This window comes from Anopheles ziemanni, chromosome 3, assembly GCF_943734765.1.
Source record: "Anopheles ziemanni chromosome 3, idAnoZiCoDA_A2_x.2, whole genome shotgun sequence".
Lineage (NCBI taxonomy): Eukaryota > Metazoa > Arthropoda > Insecta > Diptera > Culicidae > Anopheles > Anopheles ziemanni.
In genome coordinates, this window is record NC_080706.1 from 80,220,303 (window position 1) to 80,246,091 (window position 25,789).

Below are 25,789 nucleotides of genomic sequence, written 5' to 3' on the forward strand. Positions count from 1 at the left end.
AGCAGCCTCCAATCACCCAACGCTCCCGCTGGTCATCCCGTTCCCAAACCCCCCGTTTTCATGAGCGCCAACCATCGAAGGGCTAAAATGATTAATGATGGAATTGTATCAAACATGATTTATATTCAAATCTCGAAATGGGCTTAGCTGATTTGTGCTTTCGGTGGTTGTGCTTCTTGTTGCGCGCCTGCTGTCCACTTCGGTCGGTGATCATGTAGTCTTCCTCCTGTTCGTTTTCTTCCCCCCTCAAAACGCACAGTTTTTTCTCCCTTCCCCAAGACGCACCGCTTGCGCACTCGTTGCCCATTTCTGCCAGCAGTTTCATCTCTCTTTTATCTTTGCTCATGTCACCATCATCACCAGCGCGTCCTCACGCGGCGCGCGGAGGAAAGTCCCGATGGGCGATAGACGGGAACTATGTTTCAATTTATTTCACTTTGTAGACAACCGATTTTTCATTTTCCCCTGCCCCCGGCGCGGGAAAGAAACCGCGGCGGTCGACATACGAATAAATTGGTCGATCAAACGCCACCCCAAACGGTCGGGGCAAGAAGCCATCGTCGGGGCTGATTCGGGGCAACCTTTGGCAAGCATTCCCGAAACACCCGCCCGCTCCCCGCTGGCGAGTGGAAACTGTTTTCATTTTGTTTAGTTACTCCCGATTCGATCCGATCAATCTACCTTTCGGACCACGCGCTGCCAGCCTCCCCCCCCCCCGTTCCGTCGGTGTTTGGCTAATCGTCTATTTTTCGGCGACACAGGCTACGGATTTTCCTCCGCGTTGCCGAACCCGTCGTGGATGATCAAATTAAGTTATTATCCTCCACAAACGAGATTGTTAATGCGTTTTTTGATTCGAACGGCCTGGTACACAGCTGTATCTAAATCGAGCTCGCACTCCTCCTTCTCTTACCTCTCTCTCTCTCTTTCTTTTCTCAACCCATCGTAGGACATTTTATTTGGGAGGAATATTTCCAAACAAGCTAACATTTGCACCCGATCAGTTCCCAGTCATCTATCAAAACAAAAAAGCAAATAAAGTCCCGCTCTTGTCACGAAAGGTTGTTAACCGAATTGTAAACTGCCGAAAGGGTGGCCACAAGCGGCAGGTTGTTCGTCGAGGTTCCCCATGCTTATCCATGCCCCATCCATTGAGTTTTCCTCCCATTGCTTAGGCCTACGGTAAATTAATTGCTTCACACGCTCGTCACACGACTCCCTGCTGCGGTGCGCACTTGTTGACCGCTCTAACGTTATTAACATAAACATGGCTGGCGACGTTACGCGGAAGGCCGCCCGAACCCGGGGATGTCTGCGATGAAGAAGCTACCCCAAATCTTAATTATCAAAACCGAACTGTCGTCCGCGCGCGCCGGCGAAGGAAGCATAAACAATCCGCTCCGAAATACCGCTCGGGGTGGTCGCGCCATGTTGTCGATCGTGCGCTCCTTGGGAGTTTCGATATTTACGAGTGGGAAAATCGATTGCACCAGCGCCAACCGTTTGCGAACGAATCGGATGGGCGCATTTGGATTTCGTTCGCTTTCCTTCGGTCCGGCATCGATCGGGAAAATTTATGGACCGCCGACCGTCGCACCCGAGGCCGGCCATCTAAAAATGAAGATTTATTTGGCACCGCTCATTTGCGTTCGGCCTAGCTGCCAGGATGCGGCCATCGGAGTCCGATTGCGCGAGGAAACAGCATCGTTTATCAGTTTGGTGATTTTTTTTGCTTCGTTTTGCCTCCCTCTTGCGTTTCTTTATCGCTCGCGATGTGGCTCCGAAAATCGGAGCTTCCATTTTGTAACTTCTGAACGGGCTTCGGTTAACCTTCTTCAACTGATTTTATTCCAGCGATCACTGGCTGCTGCGATGGGCAGCAAAAAGGGCTCCCGACGTGAAAGATGATCACCTCTTCGGGGAGCAATGGGGGAGAGCCCCCTCCCTCCTTGTCCACGACGAAGGTCCCAATATTCAATTTCATCGAAGTCCCAAAAACAGTTCCAAATTATGACTAATGTGTTGGGCGATATTTCATGCTGAAAATTCACCCTGTTCGCGCCTTTTGCTCCGACGGCCGTGCAGCGAGCGGACGCGAATTGATTTTACAATCGGTTTCAAACGAAAATACATCACCATTTCCCGTTCGTGACAGATCTGGGCCGACGGGGATGTGTTGGCCGGCGTGTGAATCTTCGGGATAGTTTTATTTTTTGGGCCTCCAATGGGATTATTTAGCAAAACGCTCGAATTTAACGAATCACAAAGTTTCTTTCATTTTGTGAAAAACGATTAACTTCGATTTACGTTCAAATGAATACCAATGATTCAAGGGAAGTAAATAAAATGTACGAAATAATATTTTTAGTTATTTATACGAATATAGTAAAATTTCTAGTAGAATTCACTTAACAGTTGACATTTTTATAAACACCAAAAATAAACAAAAAATGAGCTGAACAAAAACATACCTCTCTTGAAACCAAAACTTATAGTGATTAAGTTAAGGTTAAGGGAATCTTAAAAGCTCAAAGAGTCATTCAAAGGAATCTTAAATTGTGTTTACTTGTTTAACGAGCTAAAGAATTGTAACTTTCTCTGCCAGCTCTATAGAAACGTCTCAAGAAAGGGCTTAATCGTTTGTGTTTGGAAAAAAGAACTGACCTACCTTGTCTCTTTCTAACTAAACAACACAACATTCTGATTGAAACAATCCGCGAAACAGGCTAACAAACGCGACGTAGGGAAAATCTGATCAGCCATCAACCATACCATTAATCCCGATCCTCATATGCTCAACCTGGCGAACCGAAGACCAATCATTCGAACCGTTCCATCATTCCAACCGAACCGGGAGTTAGTTTATCTTTGACAATTTATCGATCGTTCCAAGCGTGTGAGGTTTAAGTGTATTGTTTTTTTTTTACTCAAAACAAAAAAAAAAGAAAAGGCGGCCCTCCAAAAAACAATGATGAAAATTAATGTTACCTTCGCTTTCGCCGTGTGCCATTGCGAGGTCAGCACCGCGCCAGGTGGGAGTCTTCTAAACGATTCCTCTCCGTGTGCGATAAGTGTTTAAGGTTTACCGGTTTTTCGATTTTTTAAATCACTTCTTTCGTAAGTGTTTCGAATGTGTTTTCGCATGTTTGGTGTTCCGAAAAATAAACCTAAGTCCAAACAGCGCGGTCCAGATCAGATCTTCGTTTTTATTGACATCGGGCTTCTTTCGCAACGTGTTCGAAAATGTGTTTAAGACAATGCCAAAGCCTAGCGCACGAGATGCTCGTGCGATTGCTGGCCGTGCCGGACATAACCTGAGGTTTTTTGGAACGTTTATCCGGCAGATGATCTGATGGCGAGGCTCGAACGGGTCTCGTGGAACCTATCGCCACTCCTTCCCGCACCCTGCGCCAGAGCAACGAGAATTTATTGGTCATTGAGAACCGAAGCCGTCGGTTTTTGGAAGCCGTGTGTCTTTTGAATAGCTTCCGAAATGGTTCCACGGCACATTTTTCGTTTTACCTCCGAACACTCCGGAGCACGTGGGAGCACTCCAACCCAACCCACGGCACCTGAAGATAATCACAACCGTCAATCCGTTCGGCGTGCGGTTCGCTTATCTTTTCGCGTGGTAAGCGCTTCCCTCGGGAGTGTGTAAAATTGTCTTTAAATTACACCCAATATCCGCCGTGGCACACTTCCGCGGAACCGTTGACGCGCGATGGGGCTGTAAAACTACTACAAAAGCCTTTTTATTGAACAGTAATCCATCATTTTAATGGCTTCCTCGATGGACCGGGAGGATGGCATCGGGTATCCACCCACCTGGAGGACGCTGGCCAACGGGTTTAACACAACAACAACGAAACGAGCAAATCGGTTCCTTATCCTGCGATCTAAATAGTCCTCCCGAACATCCTGCCGAAGAGCGCATTACGCCCACTCACCCCCCCAAATGCTCTTCGTATGATGGAAAGGCATCTTTTATCAGCCAACCGACGTAGGAAAAGAGGCTCGTTTTTCAAAATCCCACACGGATAAATTTCACTACGCTGTCGCAAAAACTAACCGGCCAGGAAAAAAAAAACACTGAAACTTGAAAAGAAATCCATTTCTCTTGGCCTTTGGCCTGCTTCCTGCGGGAAAGCGGGAAGTGTTCACCGCCGGTTGCCTTATCGTCGTCACCTGCATGTCCGCCAGTGTTATTTATAGACTCGGCTCGGTCGACGAACGGCTTCCTTGTTCCTTGGCCCAACATTGGCCTCGGATACATCGATGTTGTGTTTGTGTTCCCGTGCGGCGGAAAGCGGAAGTACGACCGATCCTTTTCATCCCCCGAACTAGAAATCGCCTTCTAGGATACATTCAATAGGATGTGCCATCCTGGTGACAATGTGTTACGAGCATTTCATCGTCGGATGCAGTTTTCTTCTTTATTTATGTCATCATCCATCGTCTTCGCTTGTGACACGCTTTAATAAACGAATTTTCCTCGAGAACTTCGCACTCGGAGACATGACAGTGGAAGAAACGTGTAGTTGCAGCATTTTCTGCCACCGTCTAGCGATTACCGCTTTACCAAATAAACCAACACCCAAATACCGACAAACCATGCTGAACTTGCTTCTCTTTTCTCTTTTTTCTCTTTCTAATTCCAGACACTCACACCGTCCCTGCAATCACAGCTGGTAATTGAATTAATAAGTTCCTTTTAATGCTCTGTAGATGTTGATCCGTGCCCGAAGTGTACTAGCGTGCTTTGCTTTCGCGTCATCCACTTCCGTCCCGGAGTATTCTTTTTTCTTCATTCTTCCTCACACACACACACACGCACAGAGGTAACCATTTTCCTACTCCTTGCTGTACAGTTTTTCCCTCACCTTTACCACACACTGCACATCAACGCCGACTGCATGTGGCGCATTTGTGCCCCAAGGCGGGTTCGGAAAACAAGGGAAACCCCCCCCTTAAGGAAACCGAACACAAAGCAAACTCAACGGTGCAATTCGTAACGCACTTCCAATAAAAACAACACAGAAAAAGAAGTGGAAGAAGAAAAGAAACCTCCGACCCCCGGGAGTACAATGAGAGTTTGCAGCAGCCAACGGTGCGTCATATCCGTCCCATCGGAAGCGGACAGCCCTCGAGGGTTAGGCTCCTCCCATGCCGAAAATATTGAATGCACTCTCTCGCGTCTTGTTTTTCCTTTTGCGCACCCACCTTAGCCGTCCGCGACGAGCGGGTTAATCGAAGGGGGAAAACAGGGTCCCAGGGTGCGGTCGTCTGGTTGCGGAGAAGTTGCAAGCGAATTCCTTACATGCCCCCTAATGCTGGACGCCGCAGGGTGGCAGGGAAGGGGTTGCGAATTATGACGCCTCCGGGGGGACTGGAAGTGAAGATTTCGGGCCATTGTCGTCGGGCCCGTGCGTTTGCTCTGGAACAGATGTTCTGCATTGATTTCATTAGCCACGATGATGTAACGCCAATTATGGCATAAAGAGGAAGCCATTTTGGTTCGTTGTTTCGGCTTTTGTTTTGGGGGTCCTAAAGGATCACGGCCGTTTATCGAAGTGCCTCACATTTTGAACATTTTAAAACAGTTTCGCGTACACATTCCATACAGAATTATTAGATTTTGTACTGCCAGCTTTAGTTCTGAAACTTCAAAAACCAAAGCAAGCGAGGTGATAGGAGTAAAATGCACTGGTTTTAAGCTATGCAAACATGAATGTTTTGAAACATTTTACTAACTGCCTTTTCCCAATATATTAAGTCATAAATATAACTTAAATTTGACGGTTCTGTATTAAAAAGAAGCATATAAAACGAGATAAACTTAAGACTTTGTCAAATTTATGAGTCGTATTTTGAAATAAAATAAGTTTTCAGAAAAACTATTGTTGAATTTTAATGTTTCTGGAAAGGTAGTTGGTACGTTGCTGCCATTAGATCGCGAATTGTCAGTCGCGCCAATGAAGCTTGTTACTGTTTCGCTAAAATCTTGGACTTACTAAGCATGTCAACTCAAAATTATACATATTCCAGTTTCATGGCTCACAAAATATTTATTTTTGCTTTCTCCTGGCTTTTATGTGTTCGCAAGTTAAGAAATTATTTTCTTGGTTACTACTACCGTCGATTTGAGCTTTATGACTTATATGTTGGGGATCCCTAAAGAGATCCATAATGCCCATGCGCTTTCTTTACAAGCGAACTTTCAAAGCCAGAAAAGCTGATAAATGGAATATCAAATTACAAAATACAAAATAAGCATTGCCGGTTAAATGCGCCAGTTTGTCAATTTCTCTGTTATCTAATGCTTTCTAACTCTCTATCTCTCTCCTTCCGTCACCACCACTCACAAACATCAAAACTGCCCCGAAGAGTGTTTAAATGTTGTTATTATCTTCGGCTTATCCACGTAACAACCCACGAGCACCAGCAGACGTTGGAAAGCGGCTCATTACGAACACGCCCGGCAGAAGCATGCGGCAAATTGAGCGATGAGCCGCCAATACTACGCCACGGCGGAGTTATCGGTGAAAAATGAGTCGAGGACCATCTCCCAAAACCCGCCGAAATCACCGCCAGGCCGCACACTTCCAATCCGCACACAATCTCTTCCATTAACCCAACAATTATATTCGCATTCATCAGAAGCGGCCAGCACCGCGCAAAACCGCTTCCCCAACCCGACCCTGACCCACGGGCAGGCGGTGAGGAACCTGTCCTGGCTTGGCCCAGGTGTAGGGAAAAGCCACCGCCGGCGGAGAGAAAAGCAATTAAAGAAACTCGACCTCGACCGGGCCGGGCGCATGTTTTCGTCCGCGTGTCGCTTAAGAAGTGAACCTTTTGCCTTCGCCCGTGCGGCAAGTTCTTGGCAAACGAGTTTCCACTCGTCGGTGGTGGTTTGTGCTGTTTCCTTGGGAGCCCCGGGGAGAAATGGTTGGACAAAACTTTCCCTTGCGCCCGCCGATCGATTAGAGCTCGAGCTCGACCTCGGTTCCCGGTTTGTTCTGAATGGGAAGTTTATCAAATCAAACACACGATCGCCGCCAAAAGATCTTGAGGATTGAGGCTTTGACAAGCAAAAAACCAAAAACCAAACCCAAGGGAACCAACGGGGGCTCATGCAAAGTAGGTTCTCCTCAAGCGGGTTATTAATTGGAGAAGCATTTTGCACATTCCACGCATACCCGTCGATCGGCGCAGCACATTCCAACCGGGGCCATATTCTTCTGGCCAGAAATCGACACATGCTACCAAATTTTGTGGCGGAAGAAATCTTCTCCCCAGCCCCGTTTTTCGTCGAGGCTCATCAGCATAATGTGCGTTCGAAGGATCGATCGCAGCCGCAGACACGAACCAATGCATCTCGTGCGATGCAACGCGAGAAACATGAATTAAAATACCTTCCTTACTTGCATTGTGCTTTCCGGTGGTTCTTTTCTTGCTTCCCCGTCCCCCGCTGCCTTTCGAAGCGACACAAAAACCTGCGAATGGCATGGAATTATGCTGTTCTACTTGCATGTTCATCGTCGGAAATCATATGCTGCCCCGGCCGGATGGGGACGGAACGAACGCTCCTTTGCCGTTCGGTTCCGAACCCGGTTCTCTCTGTTGCTCCCTTTCGGTGCATCTCGTACCCCGCCGGACTCGCTCGCATAATGCTACTGATTGATGAAAAGAGGAGGGTTGAAAAATTTGCCACCAGAAACCGAAACTGCTTGCTGCTCGTCCTGCCCGCGGTGGGTTTAGGGAGGAAAAACAAAAGTAAAAAGCAGGAAAAAAACATCCCGGTCAGATCCCTTCCAGGTAGGGTTTTGATGGAAACGCCAAGAGCCAATGGCAAAAATTGACGAGCGAGAGAAAGCACAGGACACGGAGAGAGAGAGAGAGAGGGAAAAAGAGAGAAAAAGAGAGCGGACGAGCGAGAGGCAGAATGTCATCAAAACCTTCCCCGCGGGGCGGCGGAAGCAAAGGAGGGAGTGAGAGAGAGAGAGTGAAAAAAGGGCCAACGAGTGAAAGAAAGGTAAAGCATATTTCGAGCATAATTTAGTGAGAGCATAAGCACACGGGAAGCGTGGAAAGGCGGTGGGGAGTGCAAAGAGATGGAAAGCGCACAGACAACAGGGAAAAAGACACGAAGATGACGCCGACGACGACGACGCACCGAGGGCCAAACAAATCGTCGCTACCGATTTTATGCTCAGTTTGCGTTAGATCCTCCGCCCGTTATGATTGATTAGGAGGCAGCATTAAAGAATCCCTCCGTCCGCCCGTAAGCATAATCCGCGTGGTGATCGTGCGACGGACACGTGCGAATCGGTTTTGTCGGAACACGGACGGGCGCGCGCGATCGTGTGTGTGTATGTGTTTTGTGCCAACATAAAAAAAATCAACCCAAACAAGAAAAAATAGATCGATGATCGATCGTTGGTGAAATTGAACGCGTTTTATGCTGGCCGTTGCAAAGAAACGCAAAATGATAAAAAACAGAAACCCCGACAGGCTGAACCATTTTAGCATCGGTTCGAGCGTGCTTGCGTGCTTGTGATTTTGGTTTTGTTTTTTTCACGACATCCTTCTCTTCGCGAGTGGTCGACGGTTTTGGTTAAGGAAGGATTTTCGGAATCCGTGACCAGCTTAACCTACAACTCGAAAAGCGTACCGGCGGCGGCTTAAAATTACGATCGCACGATCGCACGTGGTTGAGGTGGTTGTTTTTCTTTTCTGCTTTCTTGCGAGACGTTCCACGGACGTTCGTTTCGTTCGCAACCTGACGGTGCACGTATGGTGATCATCATCCCTAAGCTCCCGGAGGAGTGTACAGCGTCCGATTTACCGTCGGGTGCGGGATCCCACTTACATTATCCACTTAGTAGGGGGAGGCAGGTGGTGGAACGAGTGTGAGGAGAAGGGGGTGGAAAAACAAGTAGGATCAGCAGTGAAGTTGGTTCGAAGGAAAGTTGGCTCCAAAGAAAATGAGCCCCACCAAGTGCGGGCAAGTGCAGAAGAAACCGGGCAAAATACCGTGCGCCAGCAATGATTGCGCATAATTGAAAAATAATTAGACCCCGAAGGGAGACAGGAAGGGGGATGGGTGGCCCATGGGGAGCAATTATGGAATTTAGCATACGTAAGGTCCCCGAAAGAATTTTGGCATTAGCAAATGTTTCCCGCAGTTTTTCCCCGCTCAAGTCAAGCAGTGTCAAGGGGGGGGGGAGGCCATGTTTTTCACCGCCTCTAGCCCCCTCGGGGTCGACGATCAATTTTCCTCCTGGAGGACTTCCTCGGCCCTCGAAGCCGATAGATCACGCGTGGTGTGTCGTTGCGCAAGTGGGTACCAGCTTAAAAGTGCCTAATTGCATCATTGCGGTAGTGAGCGCGTGTTTTGACACGAGCTAAACGATTGGTTAACCTAATATATGGAGCGACAAACAACACACACACACACACAAACAGGCAAGCACTTGATGCCGCCGGCTAGTGGTCCAGCGTAATTATTTCATTCATATCTTGCCAGTGGCATGCAAAGTTTAAAAACAAAAAGTAAAAAGATCAACAACCACAATTCACTGGCCAACGAGTGTCTTAACGTTGTTTTTCCCTCCCCGTAATCACCTAATTGGGACGATTAATTCTATTAAATTGCAATTTGTCCAATTTCTTCGGCAACCGTTTTGTCTAATGTAATATGTTGTGTGACAAACTTATGTAAAAAGGATCCATTTCCCAACCGCGACGGTGAAAAGTGAACCGGATAGAGTTGCGTTTGCAATAAAAAAAACCATTTCGAACATCAACATTTTGTTTCCTACAGTAATCGCTTTTATTACGACAGTGGTTCCAGCTTAAACGAGTGAAGTGTTGAAACGTCAATCCCTCTCCCGCGCGATGAAGTTGTCCGGTGCAATGAACCAAACGGACCGTGCCAGTGCTACAATGTTCATCCGTTCTGGGCCGATCGCCGATCGTGTCGGTCAAACCTGCTGAGCTGTGCGGAAAAAAAGGGAACGTCACTGAATATGAATCGTAACCAAAATATCTGTCAGATTAGCATGGCTTCGAAACATCCATAAGTAGCCCGTTGATGCTGGCGGCTTTTCCTTAAAGGCTTCACTGGCAACGAATTACCGGCCGGTTCGTAGAGCGACGGGCGAACAAAGCAAAAGAAAAATCGCCGATCTGCGTGTTGTTGACAAGCGGAAAGAAGTGGAGAAAAGTTATCGCCAACTTCGTTTAAAAAATTAAAAACAAAAAACCAGGATAAATCAAAACAAATCCTACGATCCAAGATGGCTCTGGCGTACGTGGACATGTCATCCGTTATCGAAGTGCAGGTAAACAAAGTGCAACATCGAGGTTTCGTTCAGTGCGTTGGGGCAATCCTCTTTTTTCTTTCGTTTTATGCTAACAGGATTCGGATTGCGCGATTCCGGCTGGATGGTTTTGTCTCGACGATAATTGTTTTAATTAAGCGCATTCAAAACACCCAGACAAGGGGAAACAGGGAGCCCCGTCGTGGAGAAAAACGTTCGTTCGATCTCCATTGAACATTTCCGGCGGGCGGTTTGACCCGGTTTACGGAGTAAGGTGCACTCGGAAAACAAAACAATGCAAGCTGAGTGGAAACATGATGGTTTTGTCGCCTTTTTCAGATCACTTCCCCAAAAAGATGCATGATGCGACAATCTGCACACCTTCTTTTAACCATTTTGGGGCGGTAAAAGATTTGGAACTTCACTGTTTGCTTAAGACACACACATACACAAACACACCCGATCAAGGGTAGAAACATCTGATGAACCAGTCAGTGGCTAATTTAGGAGTTTGATTGCACATTTTATTGCTTTCAGCCACATCCACCCGATTCGCAAGATCGAGAAGAAACCACAAAAAAAATGACTGTTGTTTGTCCGAGCAGTTAGTATCAGTATGGCCTCGGTCAAACCCTCCCCCCCCTGATGAAATCCTCCCTCGGAACTCCAAGGGAGGCGAAAGAGAATGGCCGCCAATAAAATACTACCGGAGCTCGAGCTTTCTCGATAGATTTGGATCAAACGTGTGTTAAAAATTCCAATCAACCCGGGGCAGGCGTTTTGTCGGATTTTCGGTTCAAGATTTTCCAGCCAGCGAGGCGATAAAAGTGAGGTTATGCATGAGTAGATTACAGTAAAAAATTAAAAGAAAAAAAGAAACAAACCCAAAACACACAATTCCATCGAATGTCGGTTAATCAAACGCAGCGAATCGATCCACGAACGAGACGATCCGCGCGAGTCGCGTGATAAAACAAATAAATATCGATTTGGGTTAACAGTGGCTATAAGCCGCTGGGTATCCTGTGCGACCCAGCGGTCGAGGGGATTTGGCTCGGCGAGTGGATAAATCCCGGGCAAAGCAAGAATGCGACAGCGGGCTTAGCGCAAACACGTTGGCGAACTATAATTCAGCAGATTAACGCAAATCGGTCTATGGCTAAAAATAAATGCAACGAAATGGTTCGAAAAGGTGTGTGATATCCATTTGGATAAGAGAGTTTCGTTTTGTCTGAAAGGTCACGAACACGCCTTTGATCAAGTGGTTCAAATATGTTAATCTTTTCAATCTCGTACACAATCACTCTTCTCGCCAAAATCACTTGAACTTCTATTTTCTAATTTCTATTTGTTCGACTTCCTTTTGATTTTTGAAAATTTGTCAAAAAGAATGCCACTATAACATAAGTTTCCCCATTGGTTCTTCTTTGCGATCCTTTCACCAGGAGCGGCTCACTAGTCATGGAGGCATAGGGCTGACGAGCGGAAGTCCTGCATACAGTGCGCACACCGGGGGACACACGGGGAGAAACGGACCAGCGAGCGGACACAGCGGTAGCCACGGCGGTTCACACGGTCCCGGCCCAACCATGCATCACCAGACGCTCCAGTCCGACTTCCAGCCGCCCTACTTCCCGCCACCGTTTCACCACACCACCCAAAGCCCCCCGCAGCAACAGGTTGGTGCACGCGAGCCCGGCTCCCGGTAGGCGGGATATTAACGACCTATCGCATTCCCTTTTTTTCGCTTTCCGCCACAGAACCACGGTCTGGATTATCTAAGTACGGATCCGTACGGGCAGCCGCTGTCCTCGCTGCACCATGCACCCCTGCACCACTACAACCAGCTGGCCGGGCTGAGACCCTCCCAGGAGCAGCTAGGACTTCACCGATCTCACCGAGAATCCGAACTGCAGCAGCATGTGGTGAGTACGGGTGGAGAAAACCGAAGAAGCATGCCGAAATGGAAAGGTTCCCCAAAATACTGCGAACTTCGCGTCGTGAACCGTTTCACCCCGATCTCTCGCGTCACGATCGCAGCGATCTTTTCTCCGGAACCGGTCACCAAACGATCGGCACTCAATCAAACGATCGCCCGAGCTGGCGAACGGGCCGAAAAAAACCGCCAGAAAACTCCCTATCATCGAAAATGTAGTTCAAGCAATAAAACAAATCAACGCTGATTTCCTTCTCTCGCCCCATGAGGGCTCGCGGCCCTGTTGACGATCCGTCTGGACGCCCCAAAGGAAGCCTAAAACGATCCAATCGTCCCGTTACATACACACACACGCACACACACGCTTCAACCCGTGACACTGACAGCCACCTTTGGCGCGCAGGACGGATAAATGGGAAATAGAAACGAAATCGACAAAATGAGATCACACATTTTTGTTAATTAATTTTTATAAACTGCATGCCCGGGCTGCCGAACTTTAACATCCTGGCGTTGGAAAACCCCAGTCTCCCACCGCGTCCCACCGCCGCGGCGACCGGTCCTCGGCGGGGGGTTCCGGGACGAGGACTAACTCGACGGAGCGGTTTCGATCCGATCGCTTCGAAATTGAGTCATTCGGGCGCTCACGAGTCGCGTGAATACCGCGGCACCACTTCTCACGGCACGCCTTCGATTGCTCACCTCCCTGTCCTTCTGTTCCCCTCCTCACACCCGCTTTCGCCCACCCGTTTGCCCCTTGTTAACATCAAAATAAGTTTATATTTAAGCTACCGCTGATTTTTGAATGCCTTCTTGGCGGAGCGGGTTCCTCGCGGGTTTCTTGTGTTCTTTTTCTCCCCGCACCCCCTCTTATCTGCTACTTGCTTTCGCTCTGTCACTCGCACCCAGATGCATCATCCAAGCGACGGGATACGTCGAGTAACGAACTGTCGCTTTCTCCGCATTGTGGCAGGCCGTGCCGCGGGAGGGAAACAGATTTTTTTTGTGTTTTTGAAAGTCATGTTGGACTTGTTAGATCGAATTAATTTCCTTTCTTCTCCAAACGCGAAAAACAACGCCGAGTTAGTTGCCGTTGATGGTCCGGTCCGCGTTGACGATGGTCAGAGACGGGCAGGAAAATATTACCCTTAAATATGGTCCATCAGAAAGCAAGGTTTCTTCTTAAAGTCCCGCGAACCCGTCTTGTTGGTATCTTGCTTCCCAAACTGTAACGTCAACACAGACGGCTAGGAAAGGAGTTTAGAAGGGGAGAAGAAAAAAAAAACATCGAACGTCAAAAAGGAAACCGTTTCCTCAGCGGCGGCACAACATTCCAGGCCGAGCGAGGAAGAAAATCAACTTCCAGCCAAACTATTTCTGTTGTGTTCCCTTGGAACAACTCTTCGAAGACTTCGAAACGCTCCGCTAAGGAACGGTGCAAAGCGGAGGGGGGGGAGGGTGGGAAAATCTTATCGTTTGCGATGTGAGACAACCGTTTTCCCCCGCCAGATGAACTCCGCGGAGGTTGCAAACATTTCCCTTTTCCCATCGCACCGAACCGAGGGTTCAGGATTTTCGAGGATAAATAGCTAACCCTCCGCTTCGTCCGTCCGTTCAGGGTTTTCCCGTTTCACGTAAACCCCACCCCGCCCCCGAATACCTTCGGCAACTTTCGGCCGGAAAAATGTCCCTCTCCCCGTCCGACGCCCACGCTTGTCGGCCGCACACGCCGTACTTCCACGCATTTCCACCATTTCAACCCCCCGGGTTCGGTCGAAGCCCGGAGAAAACAGCGAACAACAACTTTGGGCGCGATGCGCTTTTCCGGACATGGCAGGGGGGAAGGAGCAAAATCGTGCGGAAGAATGTCAACAATTTCGTATCATAAAACGATGAAATATTTATCAACACAACATGCGTTCGTTTGCACGCACACACACACAATACAGCCAGCGCAGCGTGTGCCGATCGATTACGTCCCGATTGACGATATGGCCTTGGTTTGCCTTCTGGATGTTTTTTTTTCTTTTTAGCGATTTAATAAAGTCGATTAAGCCGCGAGTGGTGGTTTTGCAGCACTTTCCTTACGCTGCTCAAAATTCTACTCTTCCGGAAGGAATTTTCATAAATTTCCGATCCATTCTCGGATCAATATCGGGAGGTAGGGGAGAGCGGGTGGGAATGGCTGGGGAAGCCAGTGAGATAAGAATGGGGTGAATCTTGGAGAATACTTGCAGAAATACTTTTTTCTCGTTGCAATGTTTTCCTAAAAGAGATGTTTGGCGGAGATGGGCTGAAAACAGCTTAACATACTTTTAACCAGATTCAAAGAATCAAAAGCAAAATTTGCTACAAACTTGAAAGTATGAACATGTTAAAATTATCTTCGCAGAATCCTTTCTTATCACATCACAACCATCGGCCGGTCAGTGATGTCAAATGGCTATTGGGATAGCAATCTTAATCTCCCAAACGCTCATTTACTTATCACCTAATGGGTGTCTCATCTGTCTTCTTTCCATTACAGACGCAACTGTCACACGGGTTTCCGTACTCGGACCGGCGTAGCGACTACAGTGGCTCGATCGGCTCCGGTGCCGGTGCAACACGGCTAGGAGCGCACGAACATGACCCACTCACACTGCACCAGGCCCTCCAGAGTGCCGTCGACGATGGCCAAAATCCGGTGATAGACGAAAACGCTGGCTTCATGAGCGATCTGCCGCTGCTGAAGAGTAAGTACCGATCGGGTGAAAAAAAAAGGAATAATGACAGCCGGAACGACTCAAACAGGCGGTCGAGTGACGAACCTCTATCTCGAACTAATAATTAGCCGCATCGAACGAACGAACCCATGGAACTCACCCAAGGTGAGGTGTCCGGTAGCGGATCCGGGACCGTCCGGGAAGCAAACAAAACAGCTATGCAACTCCCGAATTTGACACCTTCCGATCCTGGGATGTCGATCCTTCCCAGCTACCTCATTCCACTCCTCGGCGACCCGGTGGGAACGTCAACACCACACGCGGAGACGGCCCGAAAAGCGAACCAAACGGTCGCACAGTGTGGAGCCTCATATTACACACCGAGAGGTGCCCGTCCGTTACCTAAGAACATAATGGTTTAATGTTGTGCGCACCATTCAAAACCACTCCTTACCGTCACCGGTAAATCCTCCTCCCATCCATGCAGCTTGGCCGTTTTTTTTTTTTTTTTTTTGGACGGCTCACTTTGAGCGACTCCCGGCTTTAGAGGCTGGAAAGCTGAAAACAACCGTGATATGTTTGTTTCCCTCCCATAATGCTTTTATCCGCTCGCTTGCCGCTCGTAATAACACAATCATCGTAATAACCTCGTATCGATAATTCCCTCATCCGGCGATGGTTCGCCAGGATTTGTTTTGCACCGCGTGCAGAACCTTGTTTGGGAGCTTACCTTTTTTCCATCCCCTTTTCGCCTGCACATCTTCAGCTGTGCCAATTTGTGGAGGAACAGTTTAACCCCTAGGAGTTCTTCTGATGTCTAAATTAAGGTCGGCCCTTATCGAAGCCCAACTACTACAAACTTCGGTCGCCGTTGGTGGAAGGTAATTAATGTTCGAATTGACTCGAATCGGTCCAAGTTCAAAGCGGGCGAGTGTTAATGGCCGGTGCTACAAGCTGTTAGCGCTGTTCGGGCCTTCGTTCCACGGGCAGGGCGTTTTCCTTAATTCCATTCACATTTTACCGCCGAGAGTCGGTAGATCATTCCAATCCGGTGCACGGGAGACCGGCTGGGGAGAGGGCGTGGGGCACTGGGCCTCCGTTGGCATCCACCGGTTGGAGGATCTTATCAACCGTAGATCTATGTCTTTTCCGCCTCCCTGCCTGGCCACACCCCAGACCTGGTCCAAGATGACAAACACTTCCCTCCCAGAGGAAGTGTCCGATATATCGCGATCGAGATCGAGGGCCCGATGACACCCGGTTGACAATATTAGTATGCTAATGAGCCCCTGCCGGGCGTTTCGATGCCGTTTGGGGTTCGGTTTCCTCTTCCCATTTGCCCATCCGTCCACCCGAATAAGCCCCGGAGCGGTCTATAATTCTCTTCCCAGTGAGGTCTAGCATGTACCCTGTCCAACTCGCACAGGGCAGTGCACTTTTTTTTTGGTCTCTCGGACACCACAACTAACCCACGCCTCCCATTCATGAATCATCCATGTTGGGTGTGAAGGGAAGCATTCCTGCGGTCACCAGAAAAGGTACATTCTTTGCTGGAGTGAGGGCTTCCCTTAAGGGTTAGCTGCGCTTTCTCGGTCTCCCAGGTATCGAATGGTAACTCGAGTGAGCAATATTTATGGCTAGGTTTATTTGAAGCAACATCGTTCGAAATTCCTTCCCGGACTTCTTCTCATTAGCATTTTTGCCGAGGACAACTGCTTCCTCGCTACCGCTCGTAGGCAGTGGTTGGAATCCCAATGTCCGGAGATTCATTTTCGGTAGCCCGGAATGTCACGCGCTACCGGACCATACCTCATTCCGGGAACGTGGAATGTCCGGTGGGTCAGCTGATAATATATCGGAAAACGATTACGGAACCTTATCCTACATGAAACGCTCTATAACCCACGCTCCGTGAGGAGAAGGATGGCTCACAAAAGTACCGCAAATCTTTCCATTGTCTTATCGCAAAGATGGCATGATACGGCGTACACAGCAAGAGCCGGTCATCCCGTAATGATCATTTTCATTGCCCAATTCCAGGAGACTGCTTGGGGATTTTTTGTGTTGGCTAGAACCTAGTAGCCTGCAAGGGAAGGTAACGCAACGAACTCTACTCTTCAAGATCTCATTCGGAAGTCGGTGCCGGCGGTGGCAAGATCGTTTTCCTGGAATACATCAACGGGCGAAACGATCGTGAAAGCATATCTCCAAGCATCTCCACCAACCATGCCTCGCAAACGATAGCGAAGATAGGATCGTAGGCCCTGTTGGATGAATCGGTTCGGGGAACCTTCTGCAATGAGCAATGGGAAACAAAAATTTGCGTGTTTATTTATTTTCTAACTCCAACCACCAACTTAACGTTGCCTTCGCCATGCATTGGTCCTCGTGTGAAACAAAAACAAAACATCTACATAATTCCCGTAAAACAAAGTACCAAGTCTCGACTGTAGTAACCGATTCGTGTGCCAAATGTAGCAAACACATGCACACACAGACAACCAACCCGTTCCCAACGCACCACCGAACCCCCAGAGGAGGGTGAAATAATCTCACCGGACCGTTTAAATTAAAAGTGCACGATAAGATCTTGGCCGTTTTTAGCCTTTCATCTAGAATTGGCTAATCTCGCCCCTGCTGGCCAGCGGCTGCTAAATGGGGAAGGCATTTAATGTCCAGCGCGCGCTGTTTCGCGTTTGCGTTTGCGTTTTCTTAGACACACCAACTAGTTCCCTATTCCCGTTCCCTATGTGTCTTCGTGTGTTGGGCCTTCACCAGAGACCGAACTGAAACGGTGCTGGAAGGCCACAAATCCAGCCGAGACAGAGGGAGGGGGGTGGAGCCAAACAGAATCAGAAACCCCTACGACGACGCGCACCGACACCTTGGGTGAGGTAAATGGTATGTGGCTGGTATTACTCCATTTGGGGTACGGGAAAGAGAAAAAAAATGAACTCCTATTTTCAGGTCAAGTCCAGCTGCGAAATTATCAATGTTGCGAATGAGCCATCCCGACGCATGTCGGTACCAGCAAGATGAGATTAAATAAAACTTAATTTCAACTCCCTCCCGCGAGGATGAACGTTGGCGTTGGAGGGGTCATTAATTTCTTACTGCGGTCCCCTCCCCTGCGAAAGTCTTCGTATTTCAATTGCCCGTTAAACATACCTACCACAACCCCAGGTTCGTGTAACGAAGTCTCACTTTTGGGGACATTTTATCATTCCCAAAATTTGGCGTAAACTACATTCCGGAAAGTAGGTCACACGAAAAATGGTATGAGATTTGTGACTTTGGTTAGAAATATTCCAACGAAAACAAAGGCGCACAGCCCGAAATATTCGTGTAATTTGTGTGTACAATCCACCCTTGAAAACAACACAAAAACCCGCTAAATACCAGACCTTGCCAAAGTAGATATAATATCCTGTGTCCCTCGCGACGAGTTCAGTGTCAACATTTTCTAGACCTTCCCTTCCAACTCCCATCGGAAGCGTACATATTTTAACCTTCCGCATATCTGTCCCTCCCACGTAGACTTCCCCATCACCGACATCAAAAAGGACAGCAGCCAAATCAACATCGGTTCACCGAGCGACGTGTTCTGTTCAGTTCCTGGGCGACTCAGCCTCCTGTCGAGCACCTCAAAATACAAAGTGACGGTAGCGGAAGTCCAACGCCGACTGTCACCGCCCGAGTGTCTGAACGCGTCGCTGCTCGGCGGTGTTCTGAGACGGTGAGTAAATGGTTCCCTGTTTTTTTAACCTTCTCCTTGAATAATTAAACTGTAACTGTACACGAGGCGGGAGTGAGACGTGCCCAGCGTTGGAGGTGTAATTAATTCAACGTTAATGAAATCACACTCTTACGCAACTTGCAATCGAACACGACTAAGGAATGATTTCAAATCGCACGTTTTCTCACCGTTTTGTCCTTTTTTTTCTTTTTGTTTCCCCGAATCGAAACAGAGCGAAGAGTAAAAACGGTGGCCGCCTGTTGAGGGAAAAGTTGGAAAAGATCGGTCTCAACCTGCCGGCCGGGCGGCGTAAGGCGGCGAACGTTACCCTGCTGACGTCACTGGTCGAGGGTGAGGCGATCCATCTGGCCCGCGACTTTGGCTACGTGTGCGAAACCGAGTTCCCGGCCCGCCAGGTGGCCGAATATCTGTCCCGCCAGTACTCGGAGCCGCAGGAGTCGTACCGGAGGAAGGAACTGCTGCTCAACACCAAACAGGTACGGTGGCCGCTAGCCAATGGGGATTTAAAAGCTCCTCTAACGTTCGAATTCTCATCTGTGTGTATGTGTGTCTGTGTGTAACAGGTCACCAAGGAGCTAATGGACCTGCTGAACCAAGATCGATCGCCACTTTGCAATACTAGACCACAACATATCCTAGATCCGTCGATACAGCGGCATCTGACGCACTTCTCGCTGATCTCACACGGCTTCGGGTCTCCGGCCATCGTAGCCGCGCTAACTGCAATTCAGGTACGATCTACCAACTCCTCCAATCACGCAAAACCCCGTTAACCCCCTCGTTTGCGCTTCATTTTTGCAGAACTACTTGAACGAGTCCATCAAACACCTGGACAAGATGTATCCGGGGAATGGCGGCAGCATGGTCACGTCGTCGCTAGACAAGAACAAAATGGACAGCGATAAGAAATGACAGTTATAAAATTATCTGTTCACTAAAATTGACCGATTTTAGTGGAGTACGCCTGGGCGGGGGACGAACGATGGCGAGCAGCAGGGCCAACAAACAAACACTGAGGCACAATCCGTATGCTTTTCGTATCAAAAACTGTGAAAAAAAAAACAAACAAACATGTAACCAAGCTTAAGAGAAAGGGGCTAAGAAATTTCAATAACTCAATTATCTGCACAGATAAATCATGATCGCACAGGAAAAGAATCACACATAACGAAACAAAAAAAAAAGGATACTGCACAAAACATCCATTCCCTTCATTGTAAAGTACTCTCGGGAGCTAAAGATTAGACTAATGGGAATCTTCAAAGGGCAACGGATCATTCGTTATACTAAATCTGTTGCCAAAAATACATTGTGATTGTAAGGCACGACGAGACAACATGGTACGAGGGGTGTGAGATTTTGTTCGACCACTCATCGAAACGGTAGTACACGCGCCTGTTTCGGCTGCCCGGCAGGATACAGAAGAGGTGTAAAGAGGAGACTACAGTAAGAAATAATAGATAACATCAATTTTTAGGTTATCATTTACGAGTAGGTGCGAAAGTACATTCCACCGATCAGTATACTTTTAGTTGTTTTGTTTTCTTTTTATCGCTGGACATGGTTCCCATTACTGGTAAGCTACGATAGGAGAAGGAGAGTAGTGTAGAAACGTAGAGCAAAAAGACGGTAGCAGACAAAGAAGCTATATCGCCGCTCCAGCCGCAAAGTATTATTTAGTATTTCCCATTCATAATGGCAAGTCCTTGCTTTTAAATTGCTGGTAGGGCTTTCTTCCTTGTGATAAAGGTATTATTTAAATGTGTATCTTAATTAGCTCAACACACTATCCGCAAATGGGACCCGCGAGAGAAGATCGCTGCACTGCTGCTAATACTAATGGCTCCTATCATCGTAATGGCACATATCGTACCACAACGTCGACATTCATGCGTTTACGTTTCAATCCACCGTTTGAAGTATTTATTTTAGAAGTAACGATCCCACCAACAATGGGTAGAAATTAAATTTGAAGGAAATTTTTTCCGCGCGGTCCAACCCGAATCGAATGTGCCAAAATTTTACGCGACATCTCCGCTAATACCTTGCTGTATCTAGTGCGCCATACTAGCCCCATCAAAATTCAAGTGCCAAAATTGTTGTTCTTCCACAGCCATGGTATCAACACGACGAGTCTTTCACTTTGCACTCTCTTTGCCAATCTCCTTATCGCGGCCACACAACGGCAGCATCGAGAAGTGCCATCGCTGCCATGTGTCGGTCATGTCCGTGTTATCAATACGGAATTTAGGTTTTGAATTTTTTTCCCAACATCCCAAATCGACCATGTTTTGCCATACGATTCGATTAGCACGAGAAGCAATCATTAAAAAAAAAATGCTTGATATTTACCGAACCACCAACGATGCAAAGCTCAACCTTCCGCTGTGACGAGCGATTCCGATGTACATTCTCTCGTGAAAGATTTATAAACTAAATGTGAGGTCTGGCGAGCATTCCTTTTCAGTTCTAACACATTCGTAATACTGGACGATAGGTATAAATAGACCTCAAAAGCAGACCGAACTCAATCTTGGATGGTTTAATTGTATATGTACAAAATCAAATTAAAATAATTATAAACAGCTCTAGCTAAAAACTCCCGGCCGCAAAACAAAGTAGCACAAGGCAAACCAATTAGTAGAAAAGCAAGGCGCCCTACAATTTAAAAAACGGATTCATATGTCCTGGCGGTCCCGGCAGCTTGAAGTAAAAAAACACATATACATTTGTAAGATTAATGAAATCCGGTGAAGTGGACAAAAATAAATTTGAATCAGTTGTTTCAAATTTCATATCATTCCTTATATGGCATATCCTTCATTGCGCCATCACACAACGTAAGCGAACGAAAGGTAGATGCGTAAACTTCATCCAACGTGCTGGCGGCTCAGGAGGCACAACGTGCAGACGGTAATTTATCGATTAATGAACAAATGACGTGTGAAGAAGTGCACAAAGAAATGAAACATTTGTTTCTCAAAAAGTTACAAATCGGTGTTGCACTGCACGATCCACGTGGTCTTAAGGCCCATTCAATTCGACCCCTTCCATCTGCAACGGTTTTGCATTAGCAGCGACCCCATAGCCCTGAAGGGAATGTAAAAAAAGAAAGGATCTTATAGAACAAGTAAACGATGATACATTCTACACGGAGCTACGAGAAATAAAAATGTTTATGAAGTACATTTCTGAACTATTAAAAAATTTAAATTAAATAAAACATATATTTTAAACTCACACTCTGTGGTGTTCTCCTTTTCATGCAGAAATATAAAAATATTGCAAAAAAAATGTTTGAAATGAAAGAAATTTAGATGTAGTTATTTGAAGTTAAAACATTTGACAAAAAGTACACGTGTTGTAATTGCTTTTTAAATTTACACACGTCTTTCGTCAATAAAATTCGCTGGTTAACTTAACGAATGACGTCTAGGCAAACGTCAATGAGAAGCTACATTAACCTTGGTGAAGTATATACAACAAAGATACGTTCACAATTGTTTACAATCAACTGTCAATCAGAAGCAAAATAGAATACATTAGTAAAATCTCAGCTTATTGAACCAATTTTGGCCTTTATTTAAGAGATTTGCATCAAATGTGACACAGAAAGTCCACCATGGACATTGGCAAACTGATTTTTAACGGTTATTTCGTGAAAAAATTTCGTTTAGTGATGGAAATAGAAGATCCTTGTCGAATCGAATCTTTTAACTCCGCTCTGAAAGAGGAGCAAATCCGTAAATTCAGCGTCAGCAAGGACTTCGATCGAATTAATCCAATCTAACCGTGCTGTCAATTTTCATACATATCATTTCAAATGAAGCAACCCTTTGGCGTGATATGTAGGATATGTGGAGCTCATTAAACTATACCTTAGAATCAGAACGAAAGATTCATTCACATTCGAATTCGGATAAATCCATACAATCCAGCTCCCAACGTCCCAACACTAACTCCGTTTGCGGCATTCGCGACAGCATTCACTTTCGACCGACCGAAAAACCATTCCTCAAGCCCGCAAGTGTGTCCCACTGTGGAAAAGGATTAATCCGTCAGCTGCCGCCAGCATTTGCACCATGCAGTCCAACATTCGATATTTGGTTAACGTTGCCGTCAAGGTTAGTAGCAGCAAAAGGCATATCGTGAGCGAAGATTCGCGGATGGTGGTTGTCTATTTGTCAGACCTACCGTCTCACCCGCTAAATGGCAGAAGAAAAGAAATCGATTATGCAATCTCCGCCAATCTTCGTAACCACCGCTAACACGGTGGCCATTGTCCGGTGGCACTATCGATGAGTATTGGCGCGGGGTCATTGGCGGAGCGTGTTTGGTGACGTTGTCGGTGGATGATAAAAAATATGTTTGCAATGTTTTGACCATCATCCCACATCAGGGGGCGGGTTTTCCCTCAACAACAACCGGCACTCTACATCGTTTCGTTCGTTCGCAGGGCAATGCAAGCCTCCGAAACCATGGCGCAGTCCTGGGAGCTATGTATGGACGGTTCTACTCGACGACACATGATGCCGACCTGGTGGTGATCGGTTCGGGCCCGGGCGGATATGTTGCAGCGATCAAAGCAGCCCAGCTTGGAATGAAGGTAAGAGTTTATGTTGGAGAATATGTATTTTTTCGAATCTATTTGAGCACCAATGGACAACAACGGTTTGAGAGAACGACAGCTGATAAGGATTAGCAGATCGTGAGATAAGTGAGGAGGCATGATCGCTGCTGCGGATGCGACGACGTCAGAAGTCCGTGTGTTTATGACGCGCGTACCTTTACGCTCCAAGGTCATACACAGTTTGAGCAGCAAGGGCGGGATTGGTGGACAAATTCAAGTGAAAGTGAAGTGATCAAGCCACGCGTATTATTCCAGAAATCTGCTAAATTGTTATCCTCGTAAAATGCTACAAACTATAAAGAGTGCATAAACAACCGATTGAAAAGATCTCGTCTGTGATGACTTAATGGTGGTCCGTAGTGCGTCTTCGATGCTATAATTAAACGTACCTTGACTTCGTCAGCTGTGTGTGAAAAGCGACCCCTCTACCACCCTGTCGACGTGTTGTGGTTTCTTCGCTTTTTCTGGAAAATATTCTCCCATATAAATAAACCGACGCCGGCCCGGTTTCCCTTTACGTAATGCATATTGATCAGTAACGTGTGTCCGTGTTGTTCTCTCTTCGCTTTCCTTCCTTTCAGACCGTGTGCATCGAAAAGAATGACACTCTCGGCGGAACCTGCCTGAACGTGGGCTGCATTCCATCGAAAGCCCTGCTGAACAACTCACACTACTACCATATGGCCCACTCGGGTGATCTGGCCTCCCGAGGCATTCTGGTGGAGAATGTGCGCCTGGACCTGGAAGCCCTGATGGGTCAGAAATCGAAGGCGGTCAAAGCACTCACCGGCGGAATCGCGCAGCTGTTCAAGAAGAACAAGGTGACACACATCAATGGATTCGGTACGATCACCGGACCGAACTCGGTCGTCGCGAAAAAGGCGGACGGTAGCGAGGAGACGGTCAACACGAAGAACATTCTCATCGCCACCGGCTCGGAGGTGACACCGTTCCCGGGCATCGAGGTCGACGAGGAAACGATCGTGTCGTCCACTGGTGCGTTGAAGCTGAAGGAAGTGCCTCGCCGTCTCGGTTTGATCGGAGCCGGCGTGATCGGACTGGAGCTCGGTTCGGTCTGGGGACGGCTCGGTGCCGAGGTGATTGCCATCGAGTTCCTCAGCACGATCGGTGGTGTCGGTATCGATCAGGAGGTGTCCAAGAATTTCCAGAAGATTCTCACCAAGCAGGGAATGAAGTTTATGCTCGGCACGAAGGTTATTAGCGCGTCAAAGAGCGGCAGCGGTGTTACGGTGACCGTGGAGAGCGTAAAGGATGGTTCGCAGCAAAACCTGGAGTTTGATGTGCTGCTCGTCTGCGTCGGACGTCGTCCGTACACGGAGGGACTCGGCCTGGAGAACGTTGGTATCGTGAAGGACGATCGGGGTCGCATTCCGGTCAACGGCCAGTTCCAGACGATCGTACCGAGCGTGCACGCCATCGGTGATTGCATCCATGGACCGATGTTGGCACACAAGGCGGAAGATGAGGGCATTGTGTGCGTCGAGGGTATGCTCGGTGGACACGTGCATATCGATTACAACTGCGTGCCGAGTGTGGTTTACACGCATCCCGAGGTGGCCTGGGTTGGCAAGAACGAAGAGGAACTGAAGGCGGAAGGTGTTGCGTACAATGTAGGCAAGTTCCCGTTCGCGGCAAACTCGCGTGCCAAGACCAACAATGAAACCGATGGTTTCGTGAAGGTGCTGGCGGACAAGCAGACCGACCGCGTGCTCGGCGTACATATCATTGGACCGGTAAGACAGTTCGCTTCGGCAAACCTTCGCAATAATGCACATTGTAACATTATGTTTTATTTTTACAGGCCGCCGGTGAACTGATTAATGAATCTGTCCTCGCCATGGAGTACGGTGCTTCGGCGGAGGATGTTGCCCGCGTTTGCCACGCCCATCCAACCTGCGCAGAGGCTCTCCGGGAGGCGCATACGGCCGCCAGCTTTGGCAAGCCGATTAACTTTTAATTTGTAAAAAAAATTATACAAACCTTAAATCAAAACTCCCTGCCCCAACTGATGAAGTAAAAAATAATGTGTAATGGCAACACACACTAAAGCTAAAAACCTACTCCTGGTCGCTCTGTGCATCACTGATCTAAAAGATGGGCTGGCTATAAGCCAGTATGAACGACGAACCCGTCGTGGAAGTTTATTTTCCTACGACGTCAGATGTGAGAATCCCGGGCGCATGCAGCAAAGTGCAACATAAATTATCTTATCGATCCCCTACAACAAAGGCAACAAGATCGTTGGGAAGAGTGATGTGAACCTTTGCAACAGGACTAATTTTCTATTGGAACGATGAGAGCCTAAAAGCGAATAAAATGAAACCCGAAAGCAACATTATTTATTAGTCATAAAGCGTGCTGTTGTGCCATTCATTCATACCGATACGAAATCATGTACATAGATTCTACTATGAGTCA

The 25,789-nt window shown here is 47.6% G+C and overlaps 2 protein-coding genes across 3 annotated transcripts in view; both read left to right on the top strand.

Moving 5' to 3' along the window:
* Positions 1-19,632, top strand: part of LOC131287185 (transcription factor AP-2-epsilon) — a 44,895-nt gene extending 25,263 nt beyond the window's left edge. For both annotated transcript variants that reach the window (XM_058316212.1, XM_058316211.1), the window contains exons 2-9: positions 4,659-4,688; positions 11,768-12,001; positions 12,083-12,247; positions 14,786-14,993; positions 18,501-18,699; positions 18,932-19,196; positions 19,284-19,451; positions 19,522-19,632. In XM_058316212.1, the coding sequence (XP_058172195.1) occupies positions 4,659-4,688; positions 11,768-12,001; positions 12,083-12,247; positions 14,786-14,993; positions 18,501-18,699; positions 18,932-19,196; positions 19,284-19,451; positions 19,522-19,632 (1,380 nt within the window). The remainder of the gene's footprint in view (positions 1-4,658; positions 4,689-11,767; positions 12,002-12,082; positions 12,248-14,785; positions 14,994-18,500; positions 18,700-18,931; positions 19,197-19,283; positions 19,452-19,521) is intronic.
* A 3,074-nt stretch (positions 19,633-22,706) lies between these two features.
* LOC131288061 (dihydrolipoyl dehydrogenase, mitochondrial) lies at positions 22,707-25,560 on the top strand. Its single transcript, XM_058317161.1, has 4 exons — positions 22,707-22,844; positions 23,177-23,326; positions 23,932-25,104; positions 25,173-25,560. The coding sequence occupies exons 1-4, from the start codon at positions 22,803-22,805 to the stop codon at positions 25,326-25,328; spliced, it is 1,521 nt and encodes a 506-aa protein (XP_058173144.1). The 5' UTR covers positions 22,707-22,802; the 3' UTR covers positions 25,329-25,560.
* Positions 25,561-25,789: the final 229 nt, after the last annotated feature.